This window comes from Podarcis bocagei (genome assembly GCF_964188305.1).
Source record: "Podarcis bocagei genome assembly, chromosome: 16".
Lineage (NCBI taxonomy): Eukaryota > Metazoa > Chordata > Lepidosauria > Squamata > Lacertidae > Podarcis > Podarcis bocagei.
In genome coordinates, this window is record NC_138142.1 from 3,989,900 (window position 1) to 4,017,631 (window position 27,732).

The 27,732-nt window shown below is 45.1% G+C and overlaps 1 protein-coding gene and 1 long non-coding RNA gene across 3 annotated transcripts; one reads left to right on the forward strand and one right to left on the reverse strand.

Annotated features, from left to right (window-relative positions):
* Positions 1–4,150: 4,150 nt before the first annotated feature.
* P2RX4 (purinergic receptor P2X 4) lies at positions 4,151–22,219 on the reverse strand. Of its 2 annotated transcripts, XM_081174477.1 has the most exons (12): positions 22,052–22,219; positions 20,565–20,712; positions 14,554–14,625; positions 12,014–12,086; positions 11,336–11,435; positions 10,678–10,758; positions 9,767–9,908; positions 7,803–7,939; positions 7,230–7,323; positions 6,466–6,531; positions 6,259–6,354; positions 4,151–4,945 (listed from the first exon to the last, which is right to left on the reverse strand). In XM_081174477.1, the coding sequence occupies exons 1-12, from the start codon at positions 22,192–22,194 to the stop codon at positions 4,886–4,888; spliced, it is 1,212 nt and encodes a 403-aa protein (XP_081030603.1). In that variant the 5' UTR covers positions 22,195–22,219; the 3' UTR covers positions 4,151–4,885. The 2 variants fall into 2 exon arrangements, with proteins under 2 accessions (XP_081030603.1, XP_081030604.1); XM_081174478.1 differs by lacking the exon at positions 14,554–14,625.
* Positions 22,220–22,386: 167 nt separating this feature from the next.
* LOC308575682 lies at positions 22,387–26,994 on the forward strand. The gene is made up of 2 exons (XR_014002914.1): positions 22,387–22,531; positions 23,966–26,994. It is a non-coding gene; the product is annotated as an uncharacterized lncRNA (long non-coding RNA).
* The last annotated feature ends 738 nt before the right edge of the window (positions 26,995–27,732 follow it).

Below are 27,732 nucleotides of genomic sequence, written 5' to 3' on the forward strand. Positions count from 1 at the left end.
GATAGCTTCTGCAGTTTTTGAATACAATCCAATGAATTTTACTGAAATATATAGATTTTGCTGCTTCAATTAGCTTGTAAGCAGAAGTAGCTGTTTTGTGCTTTTTTTGTACCTGAATAATGTGTCATTGTCCCCGTCTTTAGAACGGGACCAGCACCTGCACCCCTGTGCTCCGATAGCCCCTAGCTGAGGAAACAAAAGGACCAGGGAATGAAAGACTAAGCTCATGCATAATTTCCACCCACCCTCACTATTAGAATCATAGAATCATAGAGTTGGAAGAGACCACAAGGGCCATCGAGTCCAACCCCCTGCCAAGCAGGAAACACCATCAGAGCACTCATGACATATGGTTGTCAAGCCTCTGCTTAAAGACCTCCAAAGTAGGAGACTCCACCACACTCCTTGGCAGCAAATTCCACTGTCGAACAGCTCTTACTGTCAGGAAGTTCTTCCTAATGTTTAGGTGGAATCTTCTTTCTTGTAGTTTGGTTCCATTGCTCCGTGTCCGCTTCTCTGGAGCAGCAGAAAACAACCTTTCTCCTTCCTCTATGTGACATCCTTTTATATATTTGAACATGGCTATCATATCACCCCTTAACCTCCTCTTCTCCAGGCTAAACATGCCCAGCTCCCTTAGCCGTTCCTCATAAGGCATCGTTTCCAGGCCTTTGACCATTTTGGTTGCCCTCCTCTGGACACGTTCCAGTTTGTCAGTGTCCTTCTTGAATTGTGGTGCCCAGAACTGGACACAGTACTCCAGGTGAGGTCTGACCAGAGCAGAATACAGTGGCACTATTACTTCCCTTGATCTAGATGCTATACTCCTATTGATGCAGCCCAGAATTGCATTGGCTTTTTTAGCTGCCGCATCACACTGTTGATTCATGTCAAGTTTGTGGTCAACCAAGACTCCTAGATCCTTTTCACATGTACTGCTCTCAAGCCAGGTGTCACCCATCTTGTATTTGTGCCTCTCATTTTTTCTTGCCTTTGCTGGAGTATACAAGTTGCTAGAATAGTTTTGCCATGTCAGTAAAATCTGTAATTTTAAAAGCAGCTGGCAGAATTGCATGTTTGGATGCTGCCATGTTTTTCTTGGAGAGAAAACAACCAGCACCAAAAAATTCACTACTCATCAGAATCTATACCCCTGACATGCTAGCTTTCTGTGGACTAAAGAGTTTCCAGCAGTGATGCTTTCAGAGATGCAGTCTTTCTTTCACTCCAAACCCTCACATTGTAAAATTGACCCAATCCTGGGATGGTTGCTGAGCATGGAGCTTGCCTCCGAGAGCCTCCCTCAAACCCAAATGGGGCCTGCCTACATCTCCCAGTTGGAGGCAGAGCCACAACATGCATGATCTGTTGAAAGAAGTAAACTTTTGCTGCAGCAACCATCAGGCCTCTCTCTCTGCTGTTTGTTTTGCAATCAGGTACGACTTCGTAGCCCCAATTAATCTATTTGTTTTGGGTGGGCTTAAGTGGCTGATGGCTTTACTTTCACCATTCCTTCTACTCTGCTCCCACTGTAAAAGCTCTGTTTACATGGCAGCAGCATCTTAGGTCATCCTGCAGTCTGTGTGTCCACATTATTTGCTGTTCTACTTAAGCTTTCCATTGTACTTATGCCCTCTGGCAGGCTGGTGCTGGAGCTGTAGTCCAAAACATCTGGAGGACACCAGCTTGTCGGAGAAGGAGGTACCTTAATGCTTAATTTCTCTTCATGACGAGCACTGGAGTCAAAACGTTGAAGGAGGAAGGGAATCTGCTGCCTGTTTGCGTAGAACTAAATGGCAGACCTCCTGGGTTATTGTGGTTTATCATGAGTACGGCGTGGGCTCCTTTATGCGTCCCATCCTCTCCAGTTTTGAAGCCCCCACCCACCCAACACAACCAGGAGAAATGTGTAATTAATCACCATCAATTTATTTATCACCTTCTAAATAACTGTCCCTAGGCGATTTACTCAAAAGTTAGTTAAAAACACAAAGAAGAGCAAATGCATTTAAAACAAGACTGAAAAACACTTGTGATAAAGACCTATGAATCCATCTGGGGAAGCCTGCAAGCACAAAATGTCTTCCAGGGCAGATAGTGGGGGGTTGTTTAGTAGTTGTGTGTTGTTGTTAGGAAGGAACCATGTAATTCCCTGGTTTGGAAATAACGGGAAGCCCAGAGAAAGAGCCATCAGGCAGCCTGTATTAGCATCCCACGTCTTCTCATTAAACTTTGAGATTCCCAAAAGTGTGCCTCAGGGGTAGTCAAGTGTTTTATGGGCCAGCAAGAGAGTCACAAAATGGTTGCTGTGTGGGTATGTGGTGTAACATAAAATGGCTGCCCTGTTTAACGAAACGGGAAAAGAGACAAGAGCACAAAATGGGCCAGACATGCCCACTGCTCAGAACAGCTGGGAAGGGAGGTGTTCAGTCTTGGCGCTGGATGAAATGGGGGCATGTTCCATGTGTAGGAGGAGACAAGCCAGCACAAACAGGGACTGGGCAGGAAGAGCAAACCACCTCCTGTGTGCTGAAGGGATCTTTACTGGGCTTTCTCATAGGTGCCATCGGCTGAACTGACAGCGCATTGGTGCCCACGGGCAGTGCTTGGGAGCTTGCACGTGATTTAATTTATTCCATTGCCACTCTCTGGCCTGCCTTTGTTCTAGACGAGCTGCGGTCTTGTGCAGCCCTTGCACTTGCTCAGGCATTCTCTGAGAGGACTGGGCTCGGCCCCTCGCACCATGCTTGCTGCGCTGAGATGCGCAGTTGGCTTGGCAGCACCAACCACAGACCTCGGCTAAGGCCTGCTCACTGCTCAGGAATAGCCTCTTGGCCGTTGGCTCCCAAGGCAGGACTGGCTGCCTCCACAGAGGCACAGAATAGGGGAAGGTCCCTTTGCTATTGGCAGAATTCCCTTCCCGTGGAGACTAACCAAAGTCTGAGGTTGAGCGTCTTCCAGAAAAATGTACAGCAGACATTTTAATGTGCTGGGCTTTTAATGGTAAAAATGGACAGTACAAATGAGTGGCATTAATCTTTGTGGGTCTGTGGGAACCTGTGGACCTCCAGATGTTGCTGAACTCCATCAGACCCAGCCAGTGTAGTCGGGGCACGTCCATCAGCACTGAGAGGCCACAGCTGTCTTAGCCTTATAAAAAAAAGGTGCTCCAGAGCTTGGAATGGGTTCAAGCTGTAAAGCAATTCATTTTGTTAAAAAAGCAACAGCTTAGATTCCAGTGTTGAGAAGAAAAGTGTGTGAACAATGCTAAATTATTGTCTTCAGGTGCAATTCATGCTTTTTATGCCCATGTAACCAGGAACGCTAGGATCTAAAAGCATATTTTATTACAGGGCTGCTGCATCTATGGCTACAGAACTGTAACTCCTGGCGGCATCGCCTTGTCCAAGCTCTATAATATTGCTGCTTTTTATATTGTTGAATGACCAAGGCTTGTATTATTATTTTTAATTTTTGTTCCTGCCTATGTCCTTTCTACTACACTTCTACTTTTATCAAGCGTTTTAAACATTATGTATTTATCACTTAAATGACCTTTTAAAAAAACAACACAGACCCAACAAGGAATTGGCAAGCACTTTTCCAGGAGACTTTCAGTATTCAAGCTGAAATAAAAATGAGGGGGAATGATAAATCCAGCCTCTAGGGGTTTCATTATGTTGGTTTTGCAAAAGAGAGGGAGAGAGAATACATTTACCTGCAGCTTAAGGACATCCCAGAAAGGTCCACAAGATGCCTTGGCTATCCCTCACCTGTCCTACATCAGGGTCACGATATAATGCAAGCGCCTTCCCAGCCTGGTGCCCTCCAGATATTTGGACTCCCACCACTTCTAGCCAGGACAGGATTGTAAGGGCAGGATGGAAGTATTTTAAAATAAATACATTTTGCAGATTGCAGCATTTGTATCTCCCCTTTCTGCAGAGGTCTGACTTTTTCCCTAAAAGCAGATAAACAAGTTCTGAAACAACAGTTTTTGAAACACAGAAGATTGCAGCTTGATTCCACCACACACAGTCTCCAATCTATTCTGCTAGCATTTACTTTGCACAGAATTAAAATTGTGCGAATATTCAGTTGCAGCTTTGCATTCCAGGCTGCCCATACAGGAAGGAGGCACAAGAAGATGAAAGTTTCCAATAGCTTTATTTTCTCCACAAAATAGATCTCTCCCCTAAAATCCCACCCCCATTCACATTAATCAACTTTTCTTTTTGCTCCCATGTAATCTAGACAGGGGAAAAGTGCAAGGATGTACAGATTTACTTCTTTTTGACCTATATCCATTCCTTCAGTTTGGAATTGAATTCTAAAGGAGAAAAATTAAGGAAAGTGCAAAGGGAAAGGACTGGCAGTATGCCATGTAGTTCACAGGTCAGAGCGCCTTCCTTGCCCCATGGAATGCTGGGGATTCTATCGCCCGCTAAGAATAGGAACTGGGATCTCTGCAAGGAAGGCAGCAGAAGATCTAGCTTGTTTAAATCCAGCAAAGATGGGGAGATGAAATGCAGAGGAACCAGGGCGGAAGGGGGCAGAAAGGGAAGGAATCCTACCTAGAAGCAACTTGGGGGAAAACAGACCACTTGCTTTTTCCATTGCCACAACTTTAGGAGGCCCTCAAAATTACCCCAGACTATCCAGGGCTTTGCTGGTCCCTGAAATATCTTCCCCCACCCCAGCAAAAAAGAACTTTCACAGAAAGTGGTTATCATTATTTGCAGAATATCACAATCTTTACATTCCCTTTATCAGGGCATCCATATTGGAAGCAAGACTGAACAGAATAATAACTTCTGTGGGTTTCTGTTCCCCTTCACAGCCTGTGCATGTGTGAAATTTGTTGGACATCAGCACTTTGGGTTGGTCATCGGATGCGACAGCCTTCCTGAGTTTCTCCCTGGGAGCCATAGGATGAATTGGCTTCCTATGAAAGAAGAGGGGGAAGTCAGTGCAAAAACAACAACAAGACACAAGACAGAATCTGGCTAACATTGCCCCAAGGGAAATTTCCTAAGCAAATTATCCTGTAAGGTTCATTGAATTGTAGAATCTTAGAATTGGAAGGGATCCCAAGGGTCATCTAGTCCATAGCTGTCAACTTTCAGATTTGAAAAGAAGGGATCAGCAGCCTCACCTGTCCCGGGGACAGTCTATGGGATATCTAACAATCTGGGGAAGCGGCACTGGAATAAGGGAATTTCTCGCCAAAAAAGGGAAGGTTGACAGCTATGATCTAGTCCAACCCCCTGCAATGCCGGAATGACCCCTACAAGGTTCTACAGGAGCGGCACTTGCTAAGGCAAAGCAACACACTTTCAAAAAGCCAACCAAACTTTTCTAATAAGCTGGCAAAAGGTTGCCAATAAGGCAATGAACCAAGGCCTCTTCCCCCTACTGTGCTCCAAACTGATCAAGGTGCGCTGTGGTGATTTTGGGCTTCCCAGAGACATCTGGTTGGCCACTCTGAAAACCACACACTGGACTTGATGGACCTTCGGCCTGTTCGTCTCTAAAAACAATTTGCTGTAATCTAGCAATACGATACGATACAATAATTTTTATTGTCATTGTCCCATACAGAACAAAAAAATTGAAAAAAATCTACATCAGACATTCAAAAACCAACAAGCCTGCTATCCCAGCCTGGTTAGCCCCTAAAAATGTATCTTTACTATGCCTTATAAAATGCAAGCAGCTGAAATCAGGCCCTTTTTTAAATTAAGAACACCCACCACAAGTCTATCTACTTTATGGTAAATCTTCATTCCCCATGAGAAGCTAGATAGCTCTAGCCTAATATATTCGAATGACATTTATCTGTAGGAGCCACATTGATCAATAGGATGATGGGAGCATCTGAAGGGCAACAGGTTCCCCAGCTATAAAGGAAAAGAAAGTGACTAACATCCAATGAAGCCACAGGGCCATTGGGCCAGAAACCAAGGTGGGAATTTGGTATTATAAATGGTTTTTTAAATTCTCACAGTGTCTCACACAGGAAAGTCTAGTTATATGGTGGCACCAAGAATTGTTAGCAATCCTTAATATAGTTTCCAAGCTTCTTTTAGGGGAAGAAAGAATGGATGTACCACATCCATATTTATTCTTTTCCTTCTGGAAAGACAGAGAGAGAGAGAGAGAGAGAGAGAGAGAGAGAGAGAGAGAGATGGAAGGAAGAAGAAACAGATACAAAGAGAGAAAACTATGGGAGCAAATCCTAACACAAAGCAAACTTACCAAGTCATAGTCTTCAACATATTTGTATTTCTTCTCTCTATAATAATATTTTTTCTTCATGAAATACAGGACAATGATATCACAGAGGACTGTCGCCTAGTTGAGATTCAAAGGCAAAAAAGAGATTTTACTTATTTTCAAATGTTGAAGTTTCTTCTAACACCTTATTAAAAGGAAACCAGTTGTGAGGGAGAATAAAGGGCTTACCACACCAAACAGGGCTAAGCCAGATCCAATGTTAATCATCGTAGGAATGATATCAAATTTTCCTGCCTAAAAAACACACAGATGTACACAAGTTATTCACAAGTCCTTTTTCCGATAGCTCTCCTATTCATTTATGGCAACTTTCCACCGACAGGTGGTGTTGGACTCCAATTCCCATCAGCCCCAGCCAGTATGGGCACTGGTCAGGAACAACGGGAGTCGGAGTCCAACATTATCTGGGAAGGGCACCAGGTTGGGGAAGGCCGGCTTTATGGCATTTGTTTGTAAGAAAAGGATGGCCGTTCTGTGACTGTCTGAATTGTCTCATGTCTGTGGTGGTGAAACCTCCAGCACTAACTGGTGCAACAGAACATTCAACAACTCAGGAAGACAAAGATGTTGGACACACACAAAAATTCACAGTTTCTATGAAAGAGAAAGAAATGAGTGGAGGAGGCAGGTGGACATACTTAAACCAACAACTAGAAATGTGGTCACACGTCACAGAATGTGTTTAAAAGTTGGGTCCCAAAAAGTTGAGGACAGCAGAATTATTCTGACTGGTAGCAGGTCAAAGGTCTTGGTTACTCTTCCTGGAAATGCCAGGGCTCAAACATGGGGCCGTCTGTTAAATGAGATTTGGGTTCTCTCTCCCCGTTCTTAAGGGAACAAAGCATGCCTGGTGCCATCTGAGGGTCGCCGCAGCCACGCTAAACTCAGAGGCAGCTGGCCTCCTTATGCCCTTTGCAAAAGCAGGTAGCTACCTTGCCAAACACCATGATATCAAAGCGGATTCCATAGGCCTTGATGAGCGTCCGGGAGTCTCTGCCACCAGCATTCTTGTAATATTTAGCAAATCTGTTTGGGAAAAGAAAAAGGAGAGGTGGGTCTTGTCCTCTGGGCAGCCCAGGACCTCCATAAACACTGCCCTGGCTTGTGCCCCAGGGAGGTCACGTAAGTGCTGCTAACACAGTGGTTTGACTTCACCCCTGGAGGCGCACTCCATTGCAAATCTTCAGGGATCTCATAACCCAATTAGAAATCCTGATGTGTCTGCTCCAGAGCTGCTGCACACACAAATTCATGTGGGTCACTGGTCCAGAGCAACTGGTCTCCACTGGTGCTCTGCATCAAGTGAAAGTGCTCACAGGCATCACAGTAAAACCAGTACAATTAAAAATCAACAGCATAAGCCAACTCTTCCAACAAATAATCACACCTAAACAAACACACTCTTCACCTGCTCCAGACATCAGACCCTGCACCAAAAGAGTTTGACTTGGCTAGAGGCTATACCATGGTAGGTTCCCAGACCTGGTTACCCCAAACCACCCTACCTGAAATTGTATCCTGGAGAGACGGTGTGGTCAGAATCCTTGTTGTCGATACGACGGAAGGTGTACTTTGGCAAACAATGAGAGGCAGCCTTGTCCAAATTACAGTTCCAGCTGATCTGCAGCCCCATCACTCCACCCTGTAGAAACCGAAACAGTGCATTCAATTTAAATTCAAACAGCCCTCATATGGGACATCATTCATCCCCCCCCCCATGGTCACGGATGCAATTGTCTTTTACAGCAGACCATGCACAAAATTTTCTACAGAGTGTAGTGTACACTGCATCCACCATAACCCAAGTCAATTTTGGTACAAAAAAAGAAAGTGAGGGACAAGTTTCTAGGTCTCATTGATGCCCAAACATATTGCACCATAAAATGCAGTTATTTATTGCAATTATTTACATCCCACTTTTCAGGATACAAATCCTTCCCATGTGGTTTATGAACAATATAATCTCAATGCACGTTCTCAAAATATAATAAAGCTGCTGTCATTTGTCCCCATCCGCCAGTTTGCCTGAGTGTTCTGAATGCAGCTGTAAGGCTTGAGTCTAGCAGCAAAGTTTTACGTTTTTAAAACACTCTGATGAAATCTAAATGGAAGGGGTACTTGCAGACTGACATAATTGTAAAGGTTTTTCTACAGCTTGTTTCAAATGTTCAAAGCACATTAACGTGTTCTCACAATGATTATTCCAATAGCCCTGTAAGTTTGGTCAGTACTATTATCCCAGTATTACAGATTGGAAGACTGAGGCCTTAAAGAACAGCACAGCTTGCATAAATCCACCTTGGCAAGTGAAGAGCAGTTCTGAACTGGACACTTTTAAGTTTACACTTTGCACGGCTGAACCAAGTTGAGGCGTTAGCAAAAAGAGCCTTTTGGAAATGCAACTGGCAAATGCGACTAGAAGCAAAGCTCATTGTTTGAAAGAGGCCTTGATCTTGAGAAGATAGCAAGCCCAAACAAGGAAAGTTAAATATTTGCTCCTTATAATGTGCATCTGCCAAAGAGCACCATTTGTACAAACTGTTACCCAGCTGCCCTTGTTCAAATATGCTGCATACTCAAGAGGAGGGGGAAGAGGTTGGACATTAAACAGGAAACGAAGGCCCTCGCGGTGCAGCTGCCGCCTTGTGGGGCTTGCTCAGAAGTGGACTCACGGGGCAGCTGCCCCACAGGCTTCCCGCTCTCATTGCGGATCAATGCCCCCCCCCCATCACGCAGGCCGACCCCACACTGCCACAAGGAGGGGTGAGGCCCAAACCCCATCCTGAGGCACAGAACACACGGGGGCTTCTGACAGGAGAAGCTGCAACAGAGAGGCCCCCTGCCTGGCCAGGCAGTCTGCACACAGGAGCAGCTCTTGCTGGAGGCAGCCTTAAGGAGCACCACCACACGGCAGGCAGTCTTAAGGCCTGCCCTTGCCAGACACCAGCCGGCACTTGCACACTGAGAGCATCCTTTAGGGCCCTTCTCTCCAGGTGCCCCCCCCACCTGAAGAGAGGCTGGGTCGAGGGTCTTCTTGGCAGCCCACAAGTGAGGCGTAAAGCAACTGTTCTCCTGCACTGGAGGCTCCCAGATTCTGGTGTCGCAGCTAACAGCCTTTGCACAGAGGACTGCACTCCATGGTCAGTTTTGCTTATCATCCAGGCTATTATCACGGTGCAAGGACATGAGAAAGCACTGGAAGAGCCTGTGGAGTGGAGCTGATAGCATGTGGGGCCTGGGCAGGGGAGGGGTCTGTGGCCTGGCCAGAGCTCCAGTGGAAGGAACGCATATGTCTCAAAGCCCGAGGTGCATACATGCTATGTGCATATAGAAAATTTATCCTATCTTTAAAGGAAGATAAATCTAAGTATTTTTTTAAAAAAAAATCTAATTCGCAACTCTTGCACTCGGCTCCAGATTGGATTATCACTCTTCCTGTCGTATTTTCCCACCACAGATTCTAACCAACCTCAACAGCCATCTCTTGGAAATTCTGACCAGCAGATTCAACCACATCACGGAGGCGGAAAATGGGGCAAAAGGGGTCCGTTTTGGCATTGTATTTGCAGTTCTTGAGGTATGATTTACTTATGTTGGGGAGGATGTTTCGCCTGGGTGGGGAAGAAGGGAGAGATTCCAGAGTTAAGGTCATCTGGGGAACTCACTGGGTGATTTACCTATTAATTTTATATCATGCCCTTCCGCCCAAAGGGTGCAACTTCCTGTATACTGAACTAGAAACACCTGCCTTGCCCACTCCACATAAAGATGTTGTTGTCTAGGAAAAGGTGTGTGTGGGGGGGTATCTCTGGCAAGCTTTTGAAATGAGAGAATGAGCATAAGCCATCTCTATTCATTCTGCAAACTTAATCCTGGCTGAAAGCCGCTGCTGTTCCACAATGCCAGTGTTAGGAGAAGGGCAGTGGCTCATGCCAAGAGTCCAAGGTTCAATCCCTGGCATCTCCAGGCAGGGCTAGAGAAAGATTCCCCACCTGAAACCATGGAGAGCCATAGCTAGTCAGTGTAGACAGATGGACCAGTGAGCCTGGCTTGGTATAAGGCCGCTTACTGCAGTCCTAAGAAAAGTAGATGCAGCACCAGTAAACAATGGCAGTGAGCAAAGTGGCTCGTGGGAGGAAGGGTCTCCCACTGACATGGTCTTGCCCAAGGGAACCCGGAAACCTAGAGCCATCCCACCCTGCCACCTCCATGCTTGGCAAAGCACTGCTGAATTCTTCAGTGCTGTGATTTTATATTGTGACACAAATAATACAAGGACTGATTCTTTTTCCTGCTAGCACAAGAACCCAACAACTTGTGATTAATGCTCCAGTGAGCACAGCCCAAAGACGTTAGTGATTGGGGGGGATGTATACGCACTTAGTGAAGTTGAACTTGGGGTACCAGATGTTGTTCTTTACCAGGAGGGTGAAGTTTGCAGCATTATGTAGGAAAGCTGGTCTGGAGAGGATCGAGAAAGGACCAGGGGATGGGATGGGGCAGGGAGGAGAAAGAGAATGTCTCAGTGGAAACATGCGATTCACTTTATGCCTGACAATCGTGGCTAGCAACAAGGCAACAATCCAACAATCTCACTTCAAAAAGGTGGTCTGGCCCCCCATAGGTCAGTGCACACTTTGAACACACAACACCCCAAATTCACTCAGGCAGGGGTGATATCCAAAGAGGGTGACCTTAGATAAAGCCTTCCATTTATAGCGCTGCAAGGCTGCCCGCCCCCAATGTCCCCTGATTGGCCCATTCAAACAGGCCTTTCTGCCCATGCCAATGTAGCCAGAGGGGGGAATGCTGAGCATCCCACCCACGGCTATGGGGGAAGGAACCAATGGCCTTTGGGACCAGGCCACAGCAGTGCCAACCAATAAATGCTGCTTCCCTGAAGGCCTGGGAAAGCAAAGGCTGTCAACACCATTGAGCTCCAAAAGACGTCTGACCGTAGCTACCTGGTGGAAGTATCTCAGCACCTAGTCATGGTTGGGTTTTTTTTAAAGCAACTTGTTAGAGTTAAGACACTCACTTGGGAACATGTTCATCATCCTCCACTGGACACCAGGCAAAGACCTCACAGGTTTTCTCGGTTGAGTTTCTGTATGGAACACACCTCCCAGTCTGGACACCTGAAAGGATACCAAGAGCAAACTGTTATGCTAGCAAGAACTATGCTGCCTCAGGACTCTCCTTCCTTGGAGGTTTTTATGCAGAGGTTGGATGGCCTCCTGTCACGGATGCTTTAAAGGCGATTCCTGCATTCTAGGGGGTTGGACTAGATGACCCTTGGGTTCCTTCCAACTCGATGATTCTATGATTCTGAGTTTTTCTGCTGCCACATGTGTAAGTCAAGCTTCAGACTTAACATCTTCCTATGAACAGTAGGCCAGAACCACCCTCTTCTTGCAGAGGGCGGTGATGGTGTTTGAGGCTGAGAGAAAATGGCTTGCCATCAGGGAAGTGTGGGGAATTAGGGGGCGGCAGCACCCAACTGAGTAATCAGCATTCCTCCCCTCCAAAACCATAACAAGTATCTACAGATGAAGTCAATCACACCATTGCACAATATCCTTGAAATCTGCAAGATACAGTTCCCGCTTAGAAATGCTGCCCTATCTATATGTTTGCAGATCTCAAGGTCAAGATTTTATCAAAAAAAGTGAGCAAAATGATTAGCAGGCACAAAGAAGACCACACCAGCTCCTACCATTGCTGTGTGTCCCAACGTATCCTTCCGTGCAGTTTTCGCTAGAATGGCACCGTGTGGTTTTATCTGGAAACTGGAGAGGAAGAAGATGGTGCAGATAAACAGAAGGGCAGCGCGTGCCATGCCCCCTCCCTCCACCCCGTGGCCTCCAAAACTAGCGCTTATGAAAGGGTTTGCATGGGGGCACATCAAAACAAAAAAGTTCTTTCTGAACTAGTTAATCCACTATGCTTGGATTCATTGAAATAAATCAAATAAGCAGGAGCTAACAAGTAGGGCTCTTCACTCAATGAAAGGAAGGAAGGAAACAACGAGAGAAAGAGAGAGACAGAATTCTGCACAGAGGCAAACTGGGCAATCTACATAAATTGGGATATGTGCTAAAAATACTTTGATCCAACCAAGTTGGCAAACATCACAATTTAAAACAATAGTATGCAGAGAAAAAAGACCGGAGGAGTTATGTAGGTCTTCTTCCTTTCTGATTGGGGGTGTCATACTGTGGTACCTCGAGTTACAAGCACTTCAGGTTACAGACTCCGCTAACCCAGAAGTAGTACTTCAGGTTAAGAACTTTACCTCAGGGTATGGGAAAGGTACAAAGATCTAATAGAGCAAAAAACACCTTGGTGACTATCACCAATTGAAGCTTCGTTATTCAAACCACTTGGCAAAAAGGGGAAGTGGCCTACATATAGAGATCTACTGAGGGATCAAGAAGGGAAATGGAAATTAAAAGAGTTTGAGGAAATCAAAGACCATTTTCAGAGTTGGCTACGCTATAGACAACTTTATGAGATGTTGAGGAAGATAATAAGAAAGGGTTTAGTTATACAACTTCCAGATTTCAAAAGGAAGTTATAGAAGAAGAAGGGAAGCTGCTGAAGAAAGCATATAGTATTCTGCTAGAATGGGAAACAAAAGATGAGGAGGTCAAATCAGTCATGATTAAATGGGCACAAGATATAGGACATAACATACAATTTGAGGACTGGGGAAAATTGTGGAAAGTGAATCTGAAATTTACAGATTGTTCTCTCTTTTTAAAAAAATGACATTTGCAAAAAAACCACGAGCATTTTTGTTAGGTATTGTAGGACAAGACCTGCCAAGAAAAATAAGAAACCTATTTATGTATGCTGCAACAGTGGCAAGAGTCTTGTTAGCACAAGAATGGAAGAACGAGGAAATCCCAACGAAAGAACAGTGGCAAGAAAAATTGATGAGCTATGCGGAATTGGCCAAGTTGACATATAAACTGCATGACAAGGACAATCATGACTTCAAGGAAGAATGGGAACTTTTTACAAACTACTTAAAAAGACAACAAAATGACTTGGACTCCTTAGCAGGTTTTGAATAAACAGCCACAAATTTATTAGTTGAATATATGATAGACAAGGCAAGGATATGTACAATTTTATAATATGCAGAGAACAATATGTGGGGGGGGGGACAGAGAGGGGAGCTGAGGGAAGTCCGGGGGGGGGGGGAGAGGGAGGGATTGGGGGAAATAATGTAATTGAATATTTGGACTCATAAATTGTTATGTTGAAATTGTTATATATATATATATATATATATATATATATATATATATGAACTTTACCTCAGGATGAGAACAGAAATCGCGCGGCAGCAGGAGGCCCCATTAGCCAAAGTGGTGCTTCAGGTTAAGAACAGTTTCAGGTTAAGAACGGACCTCCAGAACGAATTAAGTACGTAACCCGAGGTACCACTGTACAATTAAAAACCACCTTCACAAGGGACGCAGGTGGCGCTGTGGGTTAAACCACAGAGCCTAGGACTTGCCAATCAGTAGGTCGGCGGTTTGAATCCCCGCGACGGGGTGAGCTCCGGTCACTCTGTCCCTGCTCCTGCCAACCTAGCAGTTCGAAAGCACACTAAAAAGTGCAAGTAGATAAATAGGTACCGCTCCGGCGGGAAGGTAAACTGTTTCTGTGCACTGCTCTGGTTCACCAGAAGTGGCTTAGTCATGCTGGCCACATGACCTGGAAGCTGTACGCCGGCTCCCTTGGCCAGTAAAGTGAGATGAGCGCCGCAGCCCCAGAGTTGGGCACGACTGGACCTAATGGTCAGGGGTCCCTTTACCTTTACTGCTGGGTCCCTGGGCATTAAACCCCCTAAGGCCCAGGTCAAAAAACCAATTCTTTCTCTGGTTTCTAAAGGCTACAAATTTACGTAATTTATTTCCTAAGGATTTCAACCCTCTTTCCCACCCCCTCTGCTTCTCTCCCTGGTTCTGCTTTGGAACCAGCATAGCCAACTGAGGACCCGGCAGTGTTTGCTCATGGTAGCTGCTCCTACTTTTATCAGCAGGCTGGCTCCACCCTGAAACACCAGCAGCTATTAAAATCCTAATTCCCCAAAGATGGCGTCACTACTTTGGCCCTGGGGTGTAAACTGAATGGCCAACTCCTCAACTCAGCTCCCGAAATTGCACAGCATTTCCTTTATGGTTTCAGACAAAAGACGAATGAATTCTGAGCATTGAAAGCTTTATGTTAGTGGAAGCCTACCTCTGCACAGAGTCCTTGAGTTTGATTCTGAGTGATGATCATGTTTGTCATGACGAATATGGAGTTCTCGCCCTAAAGAAAAAAGAACGAGTTCAGCTTCACACAGCGATCTGGATCGGTGGTGTTTCCCAAGGAGAAGCCAGACAGGATCAAGGCCTAGCTCATTTCAGTAGAAGGGGAAACTTTGATTGAAATGTCCCTCTGTGGGCTACAGGAAAAGGTGGTTACTGCCCCGTTCCCCACAAACCAATGGCTCAGAAGCTAAAATATGATCATGGGCATCTTAGCAGCTCAGAATGAAAGAGCAGTAGATCATTGACCATCAGCACAGTTTCCATTAGCAGTTGAAAGGCGAATTTTGAGTGGAAGCAAGAAAACTTTTTGCCCAGGAGTTGAGGTCAGGAAGAACAACTTGCTACTAGGTGAAATAACTGGACATCCCATAGAGTGTCAGAGCTTATTGCACCAACAACATGAGATTATCAACGGGTCAAGATTTGGAGCTGGTCAGACTGAGCTGGGGTGACAATCTGGAGACAGAAGGTGAGGCAGTGGAACCCACAAGCCAAACTTTTGTTTACTGATCCCTTGTTCAAGTGCAAGTTGTACTTACATCCCTCCCAATGGGACAATCCTGCCCATTGGCTGACAATACAGTTATCAAATATACATCATCAAAACATATACAAGGTAACAGTGTCAGCAAGAAGGTTGAGAGCATTCCAAAAGCCTGGATAAACAAAGAGGTTTACACCTTGTGTCTCAATTAGGTCAATGTGGGGATAACCAATTATGCTTTGGAATTCCCTAAATTAACCGAGAATGCCTTGTCTTGTGCCTTCATCTGCACACCTTAGTACAGTACAGTGGAACCTCGGGTTGCGTACCATCCTCCTTACGAATGCTTCGGGTAACAAGCTCCGGTAACCCGGAAGTAGATGCTCCTGGTAGCAAACTTTGCCCCAGGATGCGTGCGGAAGTCACACCATTAGCTAAAGTGTGCCTCAAGTTAAGAATTGTTTCGGGTTAAGAACAGACCTCTGGAACGAATTAAGTTCACAACCAGAGGTACGACTGTACAGCAGAACCTCTACTTATGACCACCTCTACTTGGGCCCGATCCAAGTCGTGACCACGGCAAACCCGGAAGTAAATACCAGGTTTGCTGCGATTTCCGCACACAGAGAAGCAGCTGCCGCTGTCTGCACATGCACACAATGGCGCTTCGCCCAGCGACCCGTTTTGCCTAAAGGATGGGCCGCCAGAACGGATGATGGTGGTGAGTAGAGGTTCCACTGTACATGGATAGGGAAGTACTGAAGAAGGTACTTAGGTCCCAAGTCATTGCAGGTTTGGTATATGATTCAATGCATCTCCTTGAATAATTTCCAGAAGTTCACAGGCATTCAGCGTAAGGATTTAATGATTGGGTTAATGTGAGCCCCCACCCCCATCACATAAACAGCCAGGCAGCAACATTCTGCCCCAACTGCTCTTTCTTAGTAGTCTTCAAGGGGAGCCCCATGGAGCAGATCCCACTGCTGCCACCAATTACTGTAGCAGAACCCTCGACTATATACCAATTGCTGTGGACCCAAACTACGTACACACTCTATAATCACCACCACAGGTTATCTTTATGGATTTTGTGTGAGGGAAAACTTTGGTACTTGGGAGACTCAGGCAGAAGTTGAACAAATAAGAAAGATTTATTTAACAGAACAAAGTGGATAAAGCAAAGGATGTCTCAGGAGATAATGTTCTTTCAGAAAATAGATAACCTATTATTATTTATACTAAATCTAATGGATGCTACAGGCACAACTTCTTTTAAACTTCAGCTGCTTATGTTCAGTTACTTCGCTTTAGGTAGATGTTACAGGTTTTTAGACTAGATGGCTTCTTTCCAGTTTCACTTCAGTTCCTTAACTCATTTGTTGCATAGGTGTTACAGCTGAATACTTTGTTCTTAAGCAAGGTGGCACTTTTGACAGGATTCTTTGGGGTGAGCCACAACTGTTTAAAGTGTTATCGTAGCACATAGTTGGATGGCATGGATATCTGGGTTATGATAAAGTGAAAATACATAAAGGATTTCGCAACCACATTATCAGAAAGGCAATATTTGAAGTATGGGAAAGAAATAAAAAACTTTTGGAGCTGAAAAACCCTTGGTGGTTATCACCAATGGAGGCAATGGCTGTTAAAAGGAAAAATATGGGTACCAATTGGCAGACATATAAAGATTTACTAGAAGAAGAAAATAACCAACTGAAATTGAAGAAATACAGTATATTAAAACAAATCGGTATAAGCTGGTTGCAGTACCACCAACTCAATGGTGTTTTGAACATAATAAAAACAAGAATGGACTTGACAAGATAATATCTGATCTTGTTAAAGAACTTCTTTCAAATGATAAAAAGAATGTATATTACAAAATTGGCATCTAAAAGATGAAGAGGTAATGGTAAAATGGGCCCAAGATTTTGGCTATAATATAGAACTAGACAAGCGGGAAAACCTTTGGGAAAATGATATTAAGATTTCCGTCATGCTATACGATTAAAGAAAATTTCCTAAAGGTGATGTATCGGTGGTACCTGACCCCAGCAAAATCGGCTAAAATAAAATTTTTAAATAGTAGTAAATGTTGGAGGTGCAACCATAAGGACGGGAATCTATTCCACATATGGTGGACATGTCCCAGAATAAAAAAAGTCTGGGACGAGATATATGAAGAATTAAAAAGAAGAATTAAAAAATTGATTAGATACACTTTTCCAAAAAAAAACCCCCAGAGTTATTTTTATTAGGAATCTTTACAACAGACATCCCAAAGGCCAAAAAGAGTCTTTCTATATGTAATCACGGCCGTCAGGATCATGATTGCAAAATATTGGAAAAGTAACACATTGCCAACAAAAGAAGAATGGCTCTTAAAACTAAGTGAGTATCTGGAACTGGCTAAACCCACAGAAATAATAAGAAATCATTCAAATGAGAGAATTAGGAGAGAATGGGATGTTTTTTATACATTATATGAAAAAGGTGGTTTCCAGGATTTTGCTTGGCTTACTGTAGATAAAATTTCCACAGGAAATTTTTCCACAGTCTTACTAATGGAATACAGACAACCAGAAATACGAGTTATTAAGAACCACATAAGGGTAGAGGGAAGTCAAGATATAAATCTGGGCATGAAGTCAGAAAAGGAGATATTGTAAAAAGAGAAGAGAAGGAGGCTACTAACGGGAATAAGGACAGCTTGTATTCCTTACAAAGATGTGTATATGGAACTGTTGTTCTTTCTTTTTTAATTTTTTTTCTTTTTTCTTTTTCTGTATGTATATGTCAGAATAATTGCAGGTTATGTTAAAATTTGTAAAACTATGTTCTCTTTTTTCTTTTTCTTTTGTATATGTAATATGTATATGTTAATAAAATTCAATTTTTAAAAGTGTTATTGTAACACTTTAAATGTATGTATGGTGTGAATGTGGCCTAAGAGGGGTATAATGTTTGTTGTTGTTGTTATTATTATTACGGTAGATTTTTATTTCTATACCAAGCTCATATTGATCCAAGGATAAATGCTTTCATACATGCTTAAAACAACAATCAAATACGATTGTTTAGGGAGATGACTCAGTCACAGTGCGAACAACTAGGAGGAAGTGTGGCTCCCAGGAAGCCGCAAGCTGCAGAGATCAGAGGCCGAGGCATAAAACAGGAGAAGTTGAGGTTTAGCCAAGAGGAAAGAATCAGCAGAGCTGACCTTATCATTCTTTCACAACGGCCGTAAAAGAGAATCAACAGAGGAAGCTTACACCCGTTCTGCCTTGACATATTGCAAAGACATATTGAACCGAGTTCTATGACAGAGAAGAAATTATTCCACACAACAGTCTACTAGGAGGGGCCTGGCAGCTATTTGCAAAGTGTCCTCTTGGATTAGACGAGGTTCTCTCAGGTCCTGCCTTGGGCTTCCCTGAGGCATCTGACTGACCACTGTGGGAACAGAATGCTGGACTAGATCTGGGGCTCAGGTCCAGGGACACTAATAGCGCCCTCAAACTACAACTCCCATTGGTCGTCCTCACTGTTGGCACTGATGGCCCCAAAAATCTGTAGCAGGGGTCGGCAACCTAAGGCCCAAGGGCCACAAGCGGCCCATTGGGTTGTTTAACCGGGCCATGGACCCTCGCCGCCCGATCGGGGACCCCCACTGCCCACTCAGTCAGCTCCCGTGCACTGCGCTAAACCGGCGCAGAGCAGAGCGCGGACCACCTTCCGTGATGCTGGCTGGCTTCCCATTGGCTGAAGGAAGCTCCTGCAGCCAATGGGAAGCTGCGCACACCTCATCCGTGCTGGAAATAGCGTTTGCACATGCATGCATGCGTACACACACACTCCAATCCACCACGGCGTCTGCAGGACTGTGAACCGGCCCAAGCCACAAAAACTTTGCCGACCCCTGATCTGGAGGCTATCAAGTGGGAATGCTTAGTACATGCTGTATCCCACAGGCTGCAAGTTTTCTGAGATATGCCCTCTAAACAAGGCCCACCATAGAGCAGGGATGTCCAACAGGTCGATCGCGACCAACTGGTCGACCCCTGGGAGGTTCCGGTCGATTGCTGTTGACCGTGGGCTCCTTTTCCTTTGCGGTGGCATAAGAGCATTGGCCCCGGCCTCTCTCGCCATCCTCCATTTTTGCTGGAATGGAAGACGTAGTTTTTGCTGTGAGGCAGATTGTTTCCCTAGCAATCTTTTGGTAAGTGACTTTTCCCCTTTCCCCTTTCCCCTTTACTCAAAACAACTTTGACCTGAACTCTCCCCCCAAAAGGGGTAGATCACTGCCAGTTTTTATTCTGTGAGTAGAATCCAGTCTCTCCATCGCATTTTGGCTAAGTGGCCCAAAAAGATAACAAGGTCAGTGACATCAAAAGACTCTGAAAGGTCCAGAATCAACAAGGTTGCATTCTCCCTGCTTCTCTAAAACATATGTTTTTTCATTGTCCTATATTGAAAGACTTTTGGCAGAAGGTAACTGAAACCATCAACAGAACTGTACAGAACAACCTTACATTTAAAGAGCAAAATATCTTCTTGAATTATATACCCAGCACATGGAACCTTACAAAAGGACAATACGAGTGGACTCTCCGTGCCCTGACCACAGCAAAAAGACTGGTTCTGATGAATTGGAGAAATAAAAATGTGGCTCCCTTCTATGATTGGATTGAAGACTTATACAAACTCGCAACATATGAACAACTTGCATATAAACACAGACTTGCCATGGAGAAATTCAATGATATTTGGAACCCATTCTTACAAATACAGTGGTACCTTGTTTTGAGTCCGGAATCCATTCCAGAGCCCCGGACGCTCGACAAAACGCAAATGGATGCTGGACGGGGCGGACTTATACAGAGGTACCACTGTACTGTAATGGGTTAAGATCTGGTGAAGTACAATAACAACATTGTAAAAGTTTGGTTTCCCCCCCCCCTTCCTCCCTTTGTTTTCCCTTTTGCACGGGTTCTGTTTCTCTTTTTCTTTTTTTCTTTGCGTCTCACCATGTTTGGTGCACATATGGTTATGTACTTTTTGAACTTTCAATAAAGATGTTACCAAAAGAAAAGAAAAGAAAAGAAAAAAGGTTGCATTCTCTCTGTCCCTCTTCTGGTATAAGTTACCTACCCAGGAGACCAATACAAGTTCTGTACTAAACACAGGAATGAAACCAGGATGGAATGGATCTGAACAATTGGCTGGTCGGCCACCCCAAAAAGCAGGCATTTCTTACTAACACTCATAAAGACGGCCGCTGTATGTCTTAGGCTCTGTTTAACTTTAGTCCTGTGATCTAATGGTCTCCTCTGAAGATCTAGCAAGTAAAAACTGTCCCTGTTTGCTCCAAGGCAGAGAGACTCCTGACCACAAACAGGAAGTATGTCTCATACCCACAAAGCCCTCATGAGATTCAGCTCCTGTGTACATACCTGAGGCGGAATCACGTAATCGGCTACATCCCAAACTCGGAGCCCCAGCTCTGAAGTATTGGTCATGGTGACGCCCTTCACTTTTGTGGTCACCGAACTCACCACTGAATCTGTTTCTTGGTAGCCCTTTTCCCACACGAAGACCCAGCTGCAAGAAGGGGGGGGGGCAAAACATCCACCTCAGAATTTAGGTTTAAGTAGGGTTGCCATTTTTCAAGAAGTAAAAATCCAGACACATTTTGGGGGAAATATTTTTTAGCTTATCCCCTTAGTCTTGCACAGTTAGGGAAACCTGCAGGTGTTACTGGTCTCCTCCACTTCCCATCATTTATGCATTTTCCATTTTTCTATTTACATATCATACTTTGCCATCAAATATTCTTTCCATATAGACTTCCCAGCCTAGCCTAGCCTGCCATGGCATTTGTAATTGTTGAATATCCAAATATTAATCCACCCTACTTTTCCCCTTCTAGTCTATCTTTGTATTTACTGTTGTTCAGATAATTACCCCTACTTGTAGCTTTGCTTTAGTATCAACTTTTTTTTAAGTACTCCCCCAAACGTCCTTTATTTGTTTTCCATCCCAATTCCTTATTTAGGCTGCCATGCTTGCGAGTTCGGCGTATTTTGTCCATTTATACAGCCATTGTTCTTTTGCTAGTATTTTTCTTGCCAATTTTTAGCATGCACTATTCTGTGGGGGTTTTTTGGATAACATTTTGTTAATTTTCCAAAAAAGAATAACAGCAAAATAAAAATAATAACAACAATGCATAAAAAAGAAAAAGAAAACATCATAGACAACTTTTTAAACCACATTTTTGCTTGACTTCCCTCCACTCCCCCTCTTGGTTCCATTGTTTAGTACTTGTTCACGCATGTCCTTAAAGCCTTATATTCTTTATAATCCAATTTTAAACCTTCTTCATCTTATTACAAGTGACTTTTAATAGCATGCACTATTCTGGCTGCTGCTGTGGCAGAAATAAATAAATTGCATACTGCCGAGGGGAGTTTACACTTAACTAACTGAGGTTCTGCCCCCCTGCCAACATAAAGCCTGCCCCCCATAAATCCTGGCTATGCCAATGCATACATGTAAAGCATATTCTTCCCCCAGCCTGGAAAGAATTATGGGAACTATAGTTCATGATGGGTGCTGGGAACTGCAGCTCGGTGAGGGGTAAACTAAAGCACCCAGGAATCTCAGGAGGAGGGCAAAGTGCTTTCAGCATATGGGGCGTGTGCAGCCAACATCTGGAGAAGCACAACTTCGCTGCAACCAACTCCTTTGTAAGTCAATCCTAGTGGACTCCAGAGGGGCTTCCTTCCGAGTAGACACCTACGGAATTCAAGGACTACCCTCCTCTGGCAACAAGGGAGTTCCCCTGCTACACTTCCCCAGTTCTGGGTAGGGGATCACGTTGTTGGGGAAGAGAGGTCCGGGGGTCTCCTCCCTCGCTGGCCCTCGGCCCCCGCCTTACCCGATGACGTAGGCCAGGATGGCCAGCTGGACCAGCCGGTTCATGAGCCCCACTTTGCGGCTCTTGATCAGCACGATCCGCGGCGTGTCGTACTCGAAGAGGAAGCTGTACAAGCCGGCGCACGGCTTGCCCGGGCCGGCCATGGAGCCAGAAGGGCGGCGAAGAAGCAGCAGCGCGATCCCCGCGGGAGGCAGCCGGAGGGCTTTCTAGAGGGCGAATCCCGCCGCTCCGCCTCCCGGGGGCGAGTTCGAAAGAGGCGGCTCCCTTCCTCCTCCTCCTCCTCCTGCAGCGCCTGAGGTCGGATTGGGGGCGAGGAAGCGGAGGCGCTGCTCCTCCTGCCGCCCGCGGGCAAAGTGCGCGGGACTCCGCGAGAGGAAAGGAAACGGGAAAGGAGAGGAGTCGCGGCTGCTTCGTCGGCGGGATTCAGCCGCGTGCGAAGTCCGAAGGCTGCACGAACTTGCGACCCGGGATGGGAAAGGCGTGAGTGGGGAAAGGGGAGGACCCTCAGGCTGGGTCTCATTCACACACCCGAACACTTTTTTTTCTTTTCTTGAGAAACATGATTTATTTTATATCATTAAAACATGTTTTATGTTTTGTTAAAAAAAAAAGAAAATATGCACATGGTGGAATCAAATAGCGTTCACGTTCTGTTAAATAGACATTGCTCCAAAGTACAGGCTGTGTGTGTGTGTCTTACACACCCGAACACTTTTAATACAGTGGTACCTCGGGTTACAGACGCTTCAGGTTACAGACGCTTCAGGTTACAGACTCGCTAACCCATAAATAGTGCTTCAGGTCAAGAACTTCGCTTCAGGATGAGAACAGAAATTGTGCTCCAGCAGCGTGGCAGCAGCAGGAGGCCCTGTTAGCTAAAGTGGTGCTTCAGGTTAAGAACAGTTTCAGGTTAAGAACGGACCTCCAGAACGAATTAAGTACTTAACCCGAGGTACCACTGTAGTAGCAAGGGCTTCCCCAGGGCCAGATTTAGGTTGGATGAGGCCCTAAGCTACTGGCGGCAATGGGGCCCTTTCTATGTCCAGCTGTCCTTTGTCAACAACAAATGGTTACTGTTTTTTGTGTTGAATATATGCTATAATTTATGCACCTAATAGGTACCTAAAGCCATTTGCACATGCAGAATGTAGGTACCCTATATGCAGAAATGAGCAAACCAGTGATATTTTAGGGAGCAGGCTAGCAAGTAGGGACCATTGCTTACTTACATCATAGATAGCTGTCAACCTTCCCTTTTTTTGCGGGAAATTCCCTTATTCTAGCGCCGTTTCCCACTGCTTCCCGCTGCTATCCCGGATTGTTAGATATCCCGTAGACTGTCTCCGGGACAGGTGAGGCTGCTGATCCCTTCTTTTCAAATCTGAAAGTTGACAGCTATGATTACAGGAGCCTACACAACACACAAACACTGTTGCTGTATGTAGGTTTTATTGTATGTTTTTTATCTTATATTTTGGAAACGTACACCCAGGTTTTTCCCCCTTTATATTTTTTGGAGGCCCCCAAGAGAGTGGGGCCCTAGGCTATAGCTTATTTAGCTTATACGTAAATCCAGCACTGGGCGTCCCTCCTCCAAAGAACTCTGGGAACTGTAGTTTGTTAAGGGTGCTGGGAGTTGTTAGGAGACCCCTGTTCCCCTCCCAGAATTACAATTTGAGTGGTTCAACAATCAGTCTGTCTTCCCAAAGAACTCTGGGAACTGTAGCTCTGGGAGAGGACCAGGGCCGTCCCTAACAACTCGGCACCCTTCATGAACTACACTTCCCATGAATCTTTGGGAGAAGCCATGACTATTAAAGTGGTATAACAGAACTTTAAATGTAGTGTGGACACAGTTGATGCAAAAACAGTGCACTAATGGCGGATAATCCCACTTGGTTGTTTTTTTCTGAGATCCTTCCCCAACATTAACATACTACTGCCATCTGGAGGGCTGTTCTTCAGGAGTCTTGGATGAAGGACCATCAAAAGCTTATTATTTTTTTAAAAGTTTTTATTTATTTTTAAAACTCTAAAAAGAAATACAAACAATTGTCCTGGCAAGTGTACAATTATTTATGGCATGGCATATTAAACATACATCACATTGCTTCAAAAGGCCTTGCTGCATCCTTCCATGAGCGCTTGGTTTTCTCCCATGGTCTTTCCATCTCATGTCCCAGTGAAGAGTTGCCATGCATTATCTACACATTCTCACGGGATACTCTCAAAGAGCTCTAAGGGGTTGTTTAGAAAGAAGTTACCTGGAACTGAGTGAAACACAGAGGCTTGTGGGAATCCACAGTTATGTCACTGGGGCCTTCCCCTACAAATCTGGTGGGGAATTGTGTACAGCTGGAAAACCCCCAGCAGAAATCCTTTTAATAGGACTGGCCAAAATGTCGCAAAAGAGTGGCACAACATTTGTGACATTTTTGTTTGTCCTAATAAAGATATTGCAGAACCGTTAATTATTTTAGGTCCATCCCCACCTTCTGGACCTTTGCTTTCTCTCTGCCCCACTTTATATATCTGGATCTGAAGCTTCTGTTCCTGAGTCTCCAGTGGAGCCTCATTCCCATGAAGCCACCTCAGGGAACAGGTTGGAGCCCTTGAAACCTCTCGCTGCTGGGAGATGGGGACGGGGTGGAAAACAGTGTTTTTAAATGTGAAGCATAGCAACAAATACCAGTCAACAATACCAGGAAACTAAATTATAATGCAATTGCGTGGCATGGCATATAATACCACATGCATGAGAAATGGTTACACACAACACTAACTCAAGACTGCCCTGATTCTCACAATGGCGCAATGGCGAGTGCTGTGCACCTGATTCTGAAACTTAAGAACTAAAGTTCCGTCGGATGGCCAAGAAGCGTTCCAGGGCTCTTGAAGACCTGCAGCTTGTGTGTTATTTATTCTGAAATAGCCAAATTCTCCAAGTTGTTATACCATAGGGAGACATGCAAAATTTGTATATTTTCCTATTTTCCTATCTGGCTACCAACATCCAGATCAAACTTTTTTTCAGAATGAGTAGCAAGGAGAGCTGTGGAGAGGAGTTCTGTTAGATATTTATTCATAAACCTCAGACCAGAATGTTAGGGACATTCCCACCATAAAAAAACTGTGATGTTGTGTTGATGTTCCGTTGCAAGCTGTCCCGAGTGTGTTGTGATAGTTGTGGGACGGAGGGAGCTACACATTTGATAAACGTGTGTGTGTGTGTGTGTGTGTGTGGAAACAGACAGACAGACAGACATGTTGTGTCACAAACTGCTTTGTAAAAACTCTGCTCAATATCAGGTTACAACAATTAAAAACAGTGTTAAAAATAGTTTGAAACAACTTTTTAATTTTTAAAAAATTACAATATAAAATTCAAAGTGATTTGAAGATAATACAAACATGTGAAAATGGTAAATTAAAACACAGTAGCAACATTGATCCCACCAGTTCCTAAGCAAAAAACATTGTAAATCAGTGCAGAAATGTTAGTGCAGGCCTATGAGGCAAAAGGGCTTCCTGCTGAGGACACAGGAATGCTTTGCAAACTGGGCGACGGCCAAGTTCCTGGTTTTTGTTACATTTCAGTGACTAGAAGGACTAACATAAATATGTAGAGGCAAGCGGATAACTAAAATGTTCTTGGAGACTATTTTTTTGTCCATGTCATCAAGCCTGTGTCCGCAGCTGAGAAAATGGCAGGGGCAGGTTGTGCTTCACAGCAGGAGTGGGAAACTTGTGGGCCTTGTGGCTCCAAGCAGCCTCAGCCCGAAGGGCCAAATAGGGCCGCTGGAAGCCCAGCAAGGTTTGGGGGGCTGCAGCTTCTCTACCACTCCGGCTGTGAGGGAAAGGCCTTGCTTTGCACACCCTCCACCGTAGAAAACGCTTTGGCAAAATATACTCCAGTCAGTTGCATATGCATTACAGTATATGATAGTCCCTGGAAATACCATGGGACAAAGTTCTCTGGACACCCAGTTTTAATTACCAGTATATACACAAGTTTGTTTGCTTGTTAGGTCTCTCTGCTCTAACCCCCAGAAACGCAGTAATAATGAGGCTGGTATCTGATACTCCTGAAGTCTCCTCTCCCCATTCCTGAGAAATTACAGTGGTACCTCCTGTTACATACTTAATCCGTTCCGGAGGTCCATTTGTAACAGGAAACTGCTAATGGCGCCTCCTGCTGCGTGACTTCCACTCGCATCCCAGGGCAAAGGTTGCAACCAGGAGCGTCTACTTCCAAGTTAGTGGAGCTGGGAAGCCAAAGCATTCGTAAGGAGGATGGTACGTAACACGAGGTTCCACTGTACTGGAAAGAAACAAACAGCTTCAAAACCAGACACAAAGAAACAGAGGACTTCCCAGTGGAAATCAGCAAAGCTCTCATCTCTCATACATGAGCCTTTGCTGTGTTTTGAGAAAGAGTGAGTTAATCTGGTCTTTCCTTTCGGTAATAATGGTGAATGGGCCCCTGGCCATTAGGTCCAGTCATGACCGACTCTGGGGTTGAGGGAGCCGGCGTACAGCTTCCGGGTCATGTGGCCAGCATGACTTTTCTGGCGAACCAGAGCAGCGCACGGAAACGCCGTTAACCGTCCCGCCAGAGCAGTACCTATTTATCTACTTGCACTTTGACGTGCTTTCGAACTGCTAGGTTGGCAGGAGCAGGGACCGAGCAACGGGAGCTCAGACCGCTGCGGGAATTCGAACTGCCAACCTTCTGATCGGCAAGTCCTACGCTCTGTGGTTTAACCCACAGTGTACTGAGTGCTTAAGCCTGCCAGGAAGATCTGGATCCCCTATTCCAGGCGTGCGTTGAAAATTCTGAGGACCAAAGAAGGTTGTGTTTTAATGGCACAAGCAGCAACAAGGTCTGATTTAAAATTACCGTATTTTTCGTCCCATAGGATGCACCTAATTTTTTTTTGGGGGGGGGGGAAATAAAGGGGAAAAAATTTCCTTTGTTTCCCCCCCAAAACCAGGTCGGGGAAACCAAACCAGGTCAGGGAACAGCAGTATGGCTGCGCGGCGCCTCCCCGCTGTCACCCGAGCTTGTGGGGCTGGCCGATGTCTGCCCGAAGCGCGGGGCACTCTGCTTCAGGGCGCCCGTGCAGGGTGCTTTGCTTCAGGGCGCCTGCATGCCGGGCAGCAGGCTGCTATCCGCAGCCTAGGCAGCCCTGCGGGAACTCCCGCAGGCTCCCCAGGCTTGCTGATAGCTTCCTGAAGCCTGGAGAGCGAGAGGGGTTGGTGCGCATTTCCAAGCTTCAGCGAAAGCCTGTATTTGCCCCATAGGACGCACACAGATTTCCCCTTCAATTTTGGAGGGGAAAAAGTGCATCCTATAGGGCAAAAAATACGGTAAACACCAATTCAACTCCCCTCGTTGGCTTTTGTCAGGCAGGGCCAACACCTTTTGGGACACATTTGGAATTTTGAGAAAGTGCCCCGGGCACCAGGCAGAAAGTGGCTGTGTGGGAGCATGGCATAAGACAAAATGGCTGCCGTTTCCAACACAGCAGGAAGAGACACAAGACCACAAAATGTTGTGAGTGTTATCTCTTCCATGAATGGACAAAAAGAGGCACCTGCAACCCGTCACTGCAGCACTTCCTCAGAGAGAGCAGCTCTTTGCAATTCTCTATTCAGAACATAACAGAGAGAAGCAGGTC

Excerpts from the sequence above, each read along its gene's own strand:
- P2RX4 (XM_081174477.1), bottom strand. The coding sequence starts at position 22,194 with ATGGCCGGCCCGGGCAAGCCGTGCGCCGGCTTGTACAGCTTCCTCTTC. Across the intron at positions 7,940-9,766 it reads TCCAAGAGATGGCTGTTGAG|GGTGGAGTGATGGGGCTGCA; the intron begins GTTGGTTAGAAT and ends CGGTTTCTACAG. Across the intron at positions 4,946-6,258 it reads ATGTTGAAGACTATGACTTG|GAAGCCAATTCATCCTATGG; the intron begins GTAAGTTTGCTT and ends CTTCTTTCATAG.